We start from the raw sequence: 14,413 nt of genomic DNA on the forward strand, positions 1-14,413 counted from the left end.
ATGAGTGTTCGGCTGATAAGAGTTCTTATTAGCCCATACTTAAGTTTAAGTTATCCTGTAACTGGGCCTGTGTTAATGGGCCTAAGCCTGTTTAATGTGTTAAGTTAACTAGGTGTCCCATCACTAATCAGGGGCATTCCAGTAATTACTTGTATCATCGTACTACATTCAAATATAAATAATAGCATGGTCGACTGGCTTGTACAGTTCGACATTCACAGGATATCAGTGGTGTTCTTCTCCTCTCCTCTACTTCGAGTACAACTCTCAAGCTCACATGGTATCAGAGCACTAGTGTCTCTTTGGTTTCAGCAGGCACTAGCTTCTACTCTCTCTTCTCTTGCTGTTCTTTCCATCTTCTTCCTTCTTCTTTTCTGGGTTGCTAAAAAAAAACTAGGACTGTAAGAGAACAAAGCAGATTCGAACCTAGGTTTTCCCTTGGTTGTAGGGCTCAAGGGAGGTAAGGCCCAGAAGTGGATGTCCTACTAGGTTCTTATTTTTCAGCAAATTGTAGCTATTTGGCTACTAAGAGAGGTCTATATAGGACAGACCTAGTTGAGGACTGATTTCAGCAGTCCTAGCCCTAGCCGAAAGGGGGAGAGCTTCTCCACAACTGTAGCTTCAAAGCCCCAGCAAAACCAGCATAGCACAGTGGCAAACAGCTCCAAGTTCAGGTTGGTTATTAGTCTGGAACCTCTACCCACTACTGTACCCGAACTGCTTCAGCTCAAGTGAAGATTACCTAGGGAGCTGCCTGCTCCAGATTGTCCAACACTGTACCCGAACTACTCTAAGACTGAAATCAGCTTGTCCTCACTATTCAGAGAAGTTTCCTCCAGAGATGACAGACCTGCCGTAAGGTTCTCTAACCTGGAAAACCCTAATTTGCACAGTTTACAGATTACAAATGTGTTGCTGGATGAATATAACTTTAGAGAGTGGTTCGTCTTAGCAAGGCTGTTCATTACTTCTCGTGATCTCACCGGCTATCTGGATGGAGACAAGAAAGAACCTGAAGTTGGCAGTCCTGGGCATGTCGTGTGGTGCAAGGAGAATGCCACAGTCATGTCTTGGTTGCTGGCCTCCACGACTCCTCGGGTGGCTAGAACTGTTCATCATTTCCCCACAGGCGAAGATTTGGGAGAAAGTATCCAAGACCTATGGCCAGAAAAAGAACAATGCTAGAATCTACAGATTGAACCAAGATATTGCAGCTCTAAGGCAAGAAGGAGACATGTCCGTAGCAACATATTTTGCAACCCTGGAAGGCCTTTGGGAAGAGCTTGATCATCACTTGATATTGGATTGGGAAAATGCCAGGGACAAGGAGAGACATGATAAGCAAATTGAAGAGAATGGAATATTTTGCAACCCTGGAAGGTTAGTACTTAATCTAGGAACATGAAGGACTGAGGGAAGGGAAATGGAATCATTAATCTTGACAAACCCCTTCCCAGTAATGGGAATATGAGATCTATCAGCTTTGGAGACTCTGTCTCTGCCAGAACAGAGCTGGTAAGAAGAAAAAATCGTGGAACTTTGGGTCATGTGCCATGAGGCTCCAGAACCTATAATCCAAGGAGGTCCCTCCTTCCCTGTAGTAGAAACATAATTTGCACTGGCATGTGAACTACTTGTGTGAGCAAAGGAAGTAGAGTGTGTTCCACTAGAACCACCTGTACCTAGTTGTCCACCTGTTACTGAATTAGGACTGGTTGTATCCCGCCGATTTAGGAATTGCCCATATCTCTCAAGTTCGGCCCTCACTGCAGTAGTTGCAACAGACTCCAGAGTAGCTGTAGTAGGAGGGGCCAGTATGTCACCAGTGACTGCCATGTGAGAATTTCCTTTCTTATTTTTGAGTCTATTCGGCACAAGATGAGGATGAAGCTTCCAGCAAGTATCTCTTGTGTGTTTAGGCTTCTTACAATAGTCACAAATCAAATCCTTTTTGTCTTCCTTCTTGAATTCACTGCCACCCCGGTCTCCACCTTGTTTAGGTTTCACAGTGCTAACAATGGCTGATTGATCAAAACCAGAATTTTTCATCATCACATTTCTCCTGCTCTCTTCCCCTGATACAAAGGCATATGCTTGGGAGAGAGTAACACTGTCCCTGGAAAGAATATGTTGTCTTGCAATATCTTACTTGGGATTAAGGCCAACAAGAAATTCAAAAACCCTATACTTCTCTAGGATCTTCTGGTAGATAGCTACATCCTTAGTGGTTTCCCAAACCATTGTCTCTAGATGGTCAATCTCTTGCCACAGGGTTTTAAGGGTTGAAAAGTAAACAACAATAGGTCTATCTCCCTGCCTTGTAGCAATAATCTGATTCCTCAACTGATAGGTCCTAGCAACATTCTCACTCTGAGTAGGTTTCTGCAACCCCATTCCATATTTCCTTACTTGTATTTGCCCACAAAAAATTCTTACTTATATGGGGCAGCATCGAATTACATAGCCAAGTCATCACCATATAGTTTTCTTGTACCCACCAGGCGCTGTTAGTTTCGGGTTTCACTTCCTCACTAGTGATATACTCTAATTTCCCGCAAACACCAATGGCCATCTTTGCAGATTGTGACCATTCTATGTAATTTGAATCATCCAACTTAACTGTAGTAATGGTCCTAGCCCTGAAAAGGTCTCTAATACCTCCTCTCACTGGTCTCATTTCACTCCCAGGTTTGTTTTCAACTCCGTTACCCTCCATAATTCTCAAAAAGGGGTTAGAAGGTTACTATAAGATGAAAAAATATCAAATAAATCACTTCTGGTACCACCAACACCCTTCTGGTGCCGTAGATGATCTTTGCACAAAAAATTCCTTTTATGCGGAACAGGAGAAAAGAGAAAAGAGAAAAGAAGCAGCTGCTCTCTCCAGAGGCCTCCAAAACCGGCAGGACTTGAACTGCCCCCTTCAGAAAACTTCAAGGAACCCTAAAAAATTAAGGCACCACTTCCTAGGTCAAAATTGAAGAGTCCAACAGAAACATGACTCTCCCCCTTTTTCCAGTTTTTCCTGAATTTGATGGGAAACCCTAAACCAGTTACAGGGCAAATCAGATCCACCAAAAAATCCAAAAACTGGGCTTATGTGAGATCTTTGATTAGCCTCTCAAATCACCATGCAATCGGCCGATCTAGGCCTGCTCTGATATCAAGTAGAAATCACTGATTGCAGTTTTAGATGAATTCCTTGTGAAGAGAAAGAAGAAGAAGATGAAGAGTTTTAGCAGTAGAGAGAAGAGAGGAGAAGAAAATGAGTGGGATGTCAACCAGAATTGAATTAGTTCTGGCCACCAACCCCTCTTTGTATTATATACTCAAATTAAAAGAATAAGAGATTACAAGAATGCCCTTAGTAGGGCGGCTGTTTGAGTAGTTGAACAGTCACAACTTAAATAAACATAAACTAAGGGGCCTAAAGCCCAATAACTTAAAAATAAAAGATAAATAACTGGGCCCAATAACTAGAAATTGGCCCGACTCAACACAAAAAAAAGGAGAAGAGTGGACTTGGGTGATATCTAAGTATGATGAAAATGGTAGGAAGAGAATCGTAGGTGGAAAAGGAAATACTTCCTACAACTATGCATACTTTTTTTTGAGAGAGAAGTGGCGACCGGGAGAACAGAAGAAGAAAAACAAGGAGGAGAAGCTTCAAAGATTGGGGACAGGAATAGAGAGAGAGAGAAATATCAGAGCAGATTCAAAAGGACCAAGAAGTCAAGGAATTAACACAAAATGGGAAGGTGAATATCAATAAATTGGTGGAGAGGGAGGTCGAGATAGGAAAGTATCTCGGTTAGGTTTTTTGGGGAGGGGAAGGCTTCATGAGAATAGCATTTGAGAAGTTTGAAAAAAAGAAAATAGAAGAGAGAAAGAAAAAGGAAGAATATTTAGAAAAAATCAAGGGGTGGGACGAGGAAGGGGGAGAAGAGGAGGGACTAGACGAGATTGAGTGATCTTTGGGGTTGGTGGGAAGACAGGGAGATGGGGAGGAAGATGTGGTTCCTTTGCTGGATTGCAAGGGGTATGAGAGAAGGAAGGAGGGAGGAGTGGGAAATCTGATCAAGTTTCCAAAGCGTATTTCATTGAAAATTTCTGGAATTTCCTGATTTATAGCCTTATAATGCAGAATCCTTTTCATTTTAAAGCTTTGAGAATGTATTTGGTGTGTCATCTAGACAACCAACGGTTTCAGGATGTAATCTTTTTCTTTTAATGAAATTTTTTCTTGATTCTTTATAAAAAAGATCCATTTGTCTTTGGCTTTGGATCAACAATTACATGTGTTGAGTTATTGGGCCAATGTTCTCTTATTGAGCCGACTTTATTTATTTTTATTTACATAATTCGGTTAGGAAGTTATTGGGCCTTAGGCCCATTAGTTTATGTTAAGTGGTTCTTTTTAGCTTCTTACAAGTAACCGACCTACTAAGGGCATACTTGTACTTGTACATTCTTTTATGAGTATATAATTTAAAAGGAGGGGGCGACCAGATCTAATTCTTTTGGCTTCCTCTCATTCTCTTCTATTTCTTCTTTTCTTTTCTAGTAGAAACTTTTTTCTTCTTCTTTCTTCTTTTCATAAAGTTTATATCAAAACAGCTATCAAAGCTTTTCTACATGGTACCACAACAGTGTTAGAGACTTCTTGAGATGTTCCATCATGCAGCCCTAGATCGGTTGACTGCATGGTGAGGTGAAGGGCTGATTGAAGACCTCAGGTAAGCCCAACTTTTGGATTTTTTGGTGTTTTTGCAATCCCTTGTAACTGGTCTAGGGTTTTCAACAAAATCAGGAAAAACTGGAGAAAGTGGAAAGAGTCTTGTTTTAGTAGGACTCTTCATTTTTGACCTAGGAAGTGGCACCCTATTTTTCTAGGTTTTCTTGAAGTTTTTTGAAGGGGGCAGTTCAAGTCTCACCTTGTTTGGAGGCCTCTAGAGGGAGTGACAACCTCTTCTCTCCCTTTTCCTGCTCTCACAACAAAAAGTAATCTTTGGAGGGAGAAGCTTCTAGGGTACCAGAAGGTGTTTGAGGTGTCTGAAGGAGATAAATACCTATTTTTTCATCTCAAAGTGATTTCCTAACCCTTTTTTGAGAATTATGGTGGGCTACGGAGTTGAAAACAAACTTGGAGGTGAGATGGGACAAGGGGAGGAGGTGCTGGAGACTTTTCAGGACCGAGACAATCACTACAGTTTAGTTAGATGGTACAAACTACTTAGAGTGGTCATAATCTGCAAAGATAGCCATTGGTGCCCATGGGAAATTGGGCTATGTCACAGGTGAGGAAGAGAAACCGGAAACTAACTACTCCCAATGGGTACAGGAGAACTATATGGTAATGACTTGGTTGTGCAATTCTATGTTGCCTCATATAAGTAAAACTTTTTATGGGCTAACACAACTAAGGAAATTTGGGATGGAGTTGCAAAAACCTATTCACAGAATGAGAATGTTGCTAGAGCCTAGCAGTTGAGGAACTAGGTAATTGCTATCAGACAGGGAGATTAGTCTGTTACTGTTTATTTTTCAGCCCTCAAAACCTTATGGCAGGAGATAGATCATTTGGAGACTATAGTTTGCGAAAGTAGCAAGGATGCAACAACTTATTGGAAACTATTAGAGAAGAATAGGGAAAGTAGCAAGGATGCCTCAGAGCATATGACCAACATTTCCACCATTTTCTCCTCATACCACCTCTGCTCTGGCAGAGATAGATTTTCTACAGCTGATGGATCACATGTTCCTGTTGCTGGGAAAGGGTCTATCAAGATAATCGATACCATTTTCCTACCCTTTCTCCTCCATGTTCCTAGACTAGGTACTAGCCTTTTATTTGTTAGTAGTTTGACAAAAAATTTGAATTGTTCAACAATTTTCTCTCCTTGGCATTGTGTTTTGCAAGATCTAGAATCCAAGAGGACGATTGGGAGTGGTCGTGAGGTGAATGGAATCTACCTTCTTGATGCGCTTCCTAGTCATCAGAGTCATCATGTCAGTAGGGGTATTGAGTCAGAGTTAGTGGGTCAGATTATGCTTTGGCATAATCGGTTAGGGCATTTGTCTTTACTTCTTTGCATTTCTTGTTTCTGAAGTTGTTTGAGTCTGTTAATTTGTCCAATTTAGAGTGTGAAGGTTGTCAACTTGGAAAGCATTGTAGACATTCCTTTAAAGCTAGTAATAAAAGATGTTCTTCTTTTGATATTGTTCATATTGATGTGTGGGGGCCATATCATATTCCCTCTATGAGTGGCTACCGGTATTTCCTTTTGTTGGTGGATGATTATTCCTGATATTCTTGGTTATATTTGATGAGTTCCCGTGATGAGGTGCCATCTTTGGTTCGACAGTTTCATTAGATGGTGCTAATGCAGTTTGGTGTACGAGTGAAAGTGTTTAGGTCAGACAATGCCAAGGAATATTTCGAAAAAAAACTAGCATTATACCTATCAGAGCATGACCTCGCAAGTTGGGAACGTGTGACATGTATTCCCAACTTGAGGGGGAGTGTTGAGTTATTGGGCCGATGTTCTCTTATTGGGATAACTTTGTTTATTTTTTATGTACATAATTCAGTTAGGAAGTTATTGGGCCTTAGGCCCAATAGTTTATGTTAAGTGGTTCTTTTTAGTTTCTTACAAATAGCCAACCTACTAAGGCATACTTGTACATGTACATTCTTTTATGAGTATATAATTAAAGGAAGGGGGTGGCCAGATCTAGTTCTTTTGGCTTTCTCTCATTCTCTTCTATTTCTTTTTCTTTTCTTTTCTAGCACAAACTTTTCTCTTCTTTCTTTCTTCTTTCTTCTTTCTTCTTTTCATAAAGTTTATATCAAAACAGCTATCAGAGCTTTTCTACTACATGCTCGATTGGACCTTAGAGAGTTAAACCACCCCTTCGAAAGGAGATGTCTTTCCCCTAAATTGACCCTCGCCCCCTTAAACCTTTTTCGCTTATTCCTTTCTTTTTTTGAAGTCAATTGGAAACCTCTTGAAATGTGGTCCCCACCCCCTTTGTTTTGTGTAACACTACCGATTACCGCATGCTCCTCATTTCCTTCCTTATCCCTCCAGCTCTTGGCTCTTGGCCTCCCTTCGACTCACCTGCTGCTAACCGTCTTTCCTCACTTGGGCCATTTAATCCAACTCTATCCACCCATATCCCCTACTGCCAAGTGCTGGCACCTCATCATCTCCTCTTTCTTCCATACAATCTTTTGACTCCCCATCTCCTCTGTTTTGCAACCTAGCAACCCTCCATCTCTCTCAACCTTAACTACTCCTTTCACCCCCTCTTCTCCAAATATCCTCCTATCCAACAAAGCCTTCTCCTTCTCCTTCCAAAATGATCCATCAACACCCTCAACAATTATTCTCAATTCATAAAGTTCTGCAAATTCCATATCCAGCCTATCTGGAATATTAGCTGTATCCTTGACCTTGACTGAAATCCTTGCCTTGTCCAACTTCTCCCATGTTCTATTCCTATCATCGTATTTCAGGAAACTGCCACAGGATTTGGCAATTTCAACAAAAGTTAGAATACTCCCAGCATGCAGTGGTATTCCAACTACTCCAGTCTACATCATGTACTTCATCCTACCAGCAACTAGCTGTCTAGCTGCCAAAAACCACCAGTTCAGTCTCAAATCAAATTCCTTCTCCTTGTTTTCTCTGTTTCCAACACCCATTCTGCGAACTATCTACTATGAATGGACCTCCTATCATCAATACATCCAGCCAGTTTGCATCAGTGTATGCTTCCAGTTTCATGTACCAATTCTTAACAAACAAGATACCCTTCCTTGGAATACCTTTCAAATAACACAGGACCCTCTCTGTAATAGTCAAATGACTATCTTGGGGAGAATGCATAAACTGATTAATGACACTCACTGCATAGGAGATATCCAACCGGGTCATGCATAGATACAACAACTTTCCAAGCAATCTCTAGAACACTCCCTATCAGCCAACAGTTCACTATCAGTAGCTGAGAGCTTGTGATTCAAGTCTATAGGTGTAGAATCCGGTTTAGAACCAAGTTTGCCAATCTCAATGAGAAGATCATGAATATACTTAAACTAAGAAATGAAGATACCATCCTTGGATTGAGCAACTTCAATTCCCAGGAAATATCTGAGTTCACCCATGTCTTTAATCTCAAATTCAGTGCTAAGAAACCTTTTAAAGTTAAGCACTTCTTGTGTATCATCACCAGTAACCACAATGTCATCAATATAAACAATGAGTAGAGTCACCAAGGAATCTCTCCTCTTAACAACTAGAGTATGATCAAACTGAGTCTGTATGTAGCCAAAGGTAACAAGGGCAGCCCGGAATCTCTCAAACAAGGCTCTTGGAGACTGTTTGAGGCCATAAAGGGACTTCTTCAATTTGCGCACTTTCCCTTTCATTTCTTTCCCATACATCCCTAGAGGTAAAGATATATAAACTTCTTCATGTAAATTCTATTTAAGAATGCATTTTTACATCAAATTGATAAAGTGGCCAGTCAAAATTAGCAACCAAGGATAGCAAAACCCAAACTGATGTCATTTTAGCTACAGGGGCAAAGGTGTCAAGATAATCAACACCATACATCTGAGTGTAACCTTTAGCAACCAGTCGAGCCTTAAATCTCTCAATAGTACCATTAGAATGGTACTTAATAGTGAAAACCCATTACAACCAACTGGTTCCTTTCCCTTCAGGCAAGTCCACAATGTCCCAGGTATTGTTCTTATTGCAAAGCATCTATCTCAATCATCATAGCATCCTTCCATTCTGGTTTAGATAAGGCTTTTGGAACAAACTTAGTAATAGCATGTGTAGAAACAGAGGCAAGGAAGGAATAATAGGTTGGGGAAAGAAGGCTATAAGACAAGTGTATGGAGATGCAATGAACTGTACACTTCCCTGTGCCTTATCAAAGGGTAATAGGAAGGTCAAGATCTGGGAAGGTATTAGTGGGAGTAGAGGAGGGCTGACTTGATACCTAAGTATTGATGGGAGGTGCAAGAGTTTTGGCTGGGAACATTTCCCTATGAATCAGTGTTTTAAAAGTGTAAGGCACAAAAAAAGTGTAAGGGGCAATTTGCACTTGAGGTGCAAGGCACAATTCGAGGCACATGCCTTTTTGAAGAAAGGCACAAAAGTACAAAAAAATTCAAAAATATTAAACATAATATTAATAAAGAAATACACAAAAAAACAAAAAAAATATAAACTTAAAATTTAAAATAAATGTTTTAAAAAACCTATTAAGTAAAATTAAATACATAAACATATTTAAATTGTATTCAAATGAAAATTTAAAAGTAAAATCAAAGACATAAAACATGTTCAAGCATGTAAAATTAACAATCTCTTTTCTTCCTCAATTGCTTTACTTCAAATAGCTAATGTGATGTAAAACATCTCGTGCTCTTGATTCTACAAGCCGCCTTTGTACCAAACTCCTCGAGGCAAGCCCAATCAAGTCCATGTTTAGGGTCCTAGATTCTTAGTCCTTACACAAAAAATGATTTGTTCATTCATTCATCTTAATAAAATATCTTCTTAAAAGGCAATTAAAATTATAAAATCATTTTCTTTTTGCGTAAGGATTAAGAATCTAAGACCCCAACTTGGACTTGTTTGGGCTTGCTTTGAGGAGCTTGGTCGGGGGTCCAGGGGGGAGCCCCAAGCCCATCCGTTAGGTTTAAAAAAATGGACAACCCAGCCATTAGGTTCAAAAAAGAACAATAAGCGCAAAAAATAGAAGAGGTGCATGCCTGGGCTTAAATGCAAGGCTCACTAGGCGCATGCCCAGGCACACCATGCAAGCACCTTTTGAAAGTGTTGTGCCTGGGACCTAGGTGAGGCACATAAAATGCGCCTTGTCTTAGTGCTTAGGTGCACCTTTTAAGTCATTGCCATAAATGACAACATACAAGTAGGGGAGATATTCCCGATGTACAACTACAATTGCTGTGAGATTGTGAGGAGCGCTATGTGAGGTGCAAATTTGGATTTATTCATAACTGTCTTTTACTCTGCATCTTAATTTGGTCTAATTTATAAGTGATTTTGTATGGACAATTAGGGAATCAACAGGGCTAGAGTTGAACAAATGGAAGCTCGCTTGAAGGATGATATACTGGTAGAAGCTGCAAGGTACTTTTTTTTAACATCCCCTTAATCTTAATGACCATAATGGTTGTTAGGACCTGTTTGTAACATAGGTTGTTCTTTCTGTGTATAATATTGTATTTTTGTTGCATTTGGCTTAGCAGATATGGAAATAAGATCCTTGTAACTGATGAACTACCAGATGGTCAGATGGTGGACCAATGGGAATTGGTGACACATGATTCTGTGAAGACTCCTCTAGAGGTGATCGTATTGTAGCTTTTTCTTTTTTCTTTTCCTGGCATCTCCTATTGTAGCTTTCTTATATACAAATCAAAGTATCTGAGCTCCCATTCCACATTTTTTTGTATTTATTTATCTTAGATGTTGCTTTTGATTAGGTGTATGAGGAACTACAAATGAAGGGATACCTTGTTGACTATGAACGTGTTCCTATAACTGACGAAAAATCGCCCAAGGAGCAGGATTTTGATATTCTAGTGAGTCATTATATCAGCACTTGGTTTAGATCTTAGCATTTATCACAAATATGCCACAAGAATGCATCAGCTAATAACTCACTTTGTTTGCCAAATATATCAACATGAAAATCATGACGAATCCCCATGTGCGCTTAGTTTACTTTTCCAAATTATGTTTGAAGTTTGAACTTTCAACCAGTTTTCTTTGCTTTTGGTATATCTTTATGTATGTCACAAATACTCCAGCTTAGATCTTCAGAGGTAGACAAATATGGCTATGAAAAATTATATGTTGTATATCCAAGACTTTATATGTTAGGCTCTAAGGATGTAACATGCATTGTGTTCTTTGAAGTAAGAAATGGACTGGTCTTTGGTGTCTCACATTTGGAAGGTTACTTTTGGATAGGAAAATGGAGGAATGGCTTATCTTTTTTCAAAGTAGAGCAATGCAAAATTCCATGTGCCCCACATGGAAAATCAACATATTTATGAGAACATCAAGAAGAAAGAAAAGAAAATTCAGAAAATATAGGTGCTGAGCCCCAATTTTGTCTAGGAATGTGTTAATGATGACGATAAAGATGAAGAATGTGTTGATTGGGTAGAATTTTAGGCTCTTCCTTGCTTATTGATTCAGGTTTTGAAGTCTTTGAGGATTCAAGGTAGTATAAACCAACATGTTGTTGATTGGACCCTAACAACATGAAAATAATAAAAAGAAACTAGTATATAAACCTTCAAACTAAGTTAAGCAAGGCAGTGATTTAAGAGGCGTGCCTAGGTGCACAGGTAAGGTGCATTTTAAGGTATGTGCCTAACCTAGGCCAGGTGCTAAAGCTGATTCCATAGGTGGAATTTGTCCTTCCTCCTGCTCTCTTCACTATGAACTAGAGAATAGGCCTGAGATGGAGTAACACTGTCTCCAGTAACAATATCATAATTTGAATTCAGACTAGCAAGAAATTCAAATACCCTATTTGTCTCCACCAACTTTGTAGTTCCTATTTGTTGTTGCATCCTTTTGGCTTTCCCACTCAATCGTCTCCAAGTGATTGATTTCCTGCCATAAAGACCTCAGTGTAGAGAAGTATAGGTTTCTTCCCTTGTTTAAGATTGTTTACTTCACTCTGCAATTCATAAGCCCTAGCAATGTTAAGAGGTTGAGAGTATGTGTCCATATTCGCTCATATTTCCTTAGCTATTTTTACCCACAAATAATTTTTGCTAATATGAGGTTGCATGGAATTACATAACCAAGTCTTGACGAAATAGTTTTCATGAACCCATTTGGCATGAATTGGGTCCTTCTTGGCTGGTTTTTTTTTATCTCCAGTCACATACCCTAGCTTTTCTCTACCTAGAATGGCATCATGGTTGATTGTTCTAGTTGTAAATCTAGGGATTTTAGAAGAAGAGGAGATGAAAAGAAGAATGTGTTGAAGAGGTTTGTGTGTTCTACAGTTCACACCCTCAAAGATTCTCTTTATATTTTTGAAAGAAAAAAATTACAAGAAAGCCCATACTTGGGTGCCCAAATACAAAAAGATGAGGAAAAGACTAAAACACCCTTGCTAAAACATTCTCAACACTCCCCGTTGAGCACATATGTCAATCATGCCCAGTTCAGCTAGTTGGTTAAAAACCGAGGACAAGGTTATCCCCATCTCCATCCTTGCCAGCGAGGACAAGGTTATCCCCATCCTCGTCCCCACGGGGAACTCTACTCCCCGTGATTAGGTGTGAGCATTCGGTTTATTCGTTTAAAAATCGAACTGAATAAATTGAAATTTTCAAAACCGAACTAAAAAATTTAAAACAAAACCAAAACCGAATTATAGAAAAACCAAAATAACTGAAACCAAAATTTTGGTTTGGTTTTCGGTTATTTCAGTTAAAACCGATTTTTAATAATATATACTTTATTATATATATTATAACAAATAATATATATTATACATTATAAAATATATATTATGAAATCAAATTTTATTATATTATACATTGATATATAAATATATTATATATTATATGTTACACATTATATACTTTATTTTACATATTATATATTATATATTACATATAATAATAGAAAGTTTGGTTAATTCGGTTAATCGAATTTCTAATTCTAAAAACCGAAACCGAAAATCAAATTAGTCAAAAATTGAATGAACTGAACTGATTTAACAAAAAACCGAACCAAACAAACCGAAACTGAAATTTTTGGTTCAGTTTTTAGGTTTTCATCGAATAGTGCTCACCCCTACTCGTGACTTTTTATAATGTCAACCATTTTGTTTTTGTTTTTTATTTTATTTAAAAGATTAAAAATAAAATATTTAAAATTTACAGTCTTATTAAAAAATATTAAAATATATTCAAACATATTCAACCATATTTTTAAACTATTAACATACATACATGCATACATACATACATACATACATACATATATAGACATAGGCATTAATATATACATATATTAGCGGGAATCCCCACAAGACGGGAATCAGGGCCCCCATGGGGTGGGTAGTGCTCTCGTTTCCATCCCGCCCCCGCTAATGGGGATGAAAATTTCCTCATTCGGAGCAGGTCACTGTGGGGATTGGGGAAATGGGGAAAATTGTCATCCTTAATCTCTCCACTAGCTTTTTTTTTTTCTCTAATATGCTTTGTACGATCATGTTAAACATGATTGTGAGCAATATTTATGCATGCTTGATTGTCACAATATAGTTTCATTGGGGTATTTGCATGGATGCCCATCTCAGTTAATAGTGTCTTCAACCAGAGTAGTTCAAACACTCCATGAGCCATTGCCCTATACTTTGCCTTAGCACTAGAATGGACAACTACAAATTGTTTCTTACTTCTCCATGAAACCACATTGCCTCCGACTATGGAACAATAACCAGATGTGGATCCTTTTATTATCAATGGACCCTACCCAGTCAACATCTGTGTAAGCCTTAATCTTTAGATGGCCATGATTGGAACACAACATCCCTTTACCAGGGCATCCTTTCAAATAGGCTAAAATGCTATTAACTGCTTGCATATGAGATGTCCTAGGTTCATGCATATATTGGCTAACTACTCCAACAACATAGGATATGTCAGGTCTAGTCAAAAAGAGGTACAGGAGATGGTCCACCAATCTCTGATATATCCCTCTGTGTAGAACTTTTCCTCCAGTAGCACTCAATTTGTGGTTGGAATCAATTGGAGTTTTTACAGGATTACACTCTAATTTCCCAACTTCATGAAGCAAGTCAAGGACATACTTTCTTTGTGATAGAAAAATTCCTTCTTGGATCTTGCAACTTCAATGCCAAGATCCTTAATCACAAATTTGGAAGCAAGGAAGGACTTTAATTGAGAGATACCCGTGATATTGTCACATGTCACAACAATGTCATTAACATATACCATCAACATTGTTACTCTACCATTAACTCTTATGAGAAAGGTGTGGTCTGCTTGAGATTAAGAAAACCCAATCTTTAAGATAGCATTTCTGAACTTGTCAAACCAGGCTCTAGGGGACTACTTGAGCACATACAAGGACTTCTTCAAGCAACAAACTTTTCCTTCATTGTTAGGAAAGCTTACCCCAAGTGGTAAGTCCATATACACTTTTTGTAAGTCCCCATTAAGGAAGGCATTCTTTATATCCATTTGATATGAAGACTAGGAGTAATGGGCAACAAGAGACATGATTACACGAATAAAGTCATTTTAGCAATTGGAGCAAGGTTTTCAAATAATCAATGACATAAGTTTGAGTATATCCTTTGGCTA

General features: G+C 38.7%; 1 protein-coding gene across 4 annotated transcripts in view; it reads left to right on the forward strand.

Moving 5' to 3' along the window:
- The window catches only part of LOC148860857 (metal ion-binding protein), a 102,592-nt gene that overhangs the window by 14,264 nt on the left and 73,915 nt on the right, over positions 1–14,413 (forward strand). For all 4 annotated transcript variants that reach the window (XR_016113235.1, XM_088986054.1, XM_088986055.1 and 1 more), the window contains exons 4-6: positions 10,105–10,175; positions 10,295–10,394; positions 10,532–10,630. Coding sequence is in view for 3 of the 4 variants with exons in the window: in XM_088986054.1 (XP_088842180.1) it covers positions 10,105–10,175; positions 10,295–10,394; positions 10,532–10,630 (270 nt within the window). In the remaining variant the exon portion in view is untranslated. The remainder of the gene's footprint in view (positions 1–10,104; positions 10,176–10,294; positions 10,395–10,531; positions 10,631–14,413) is intronic.

The sequence above is a fragment of the Nelumbo lutea genome, chromosome 4, assembly GCF_056320005.1.
Source record: "Nelumbo lutea isolate HS-2025 chromosome 4, American lotus-T2T, whole genome shotgun sequence".
Taxonomy (NCBI): domain Eukaryota; kingdom Viridiplantae; phylum Streptophyta; class Magnoliopsida; order Proteales; family Nelumbonaceae; genus Nelumbo; species Nelumbo lutea.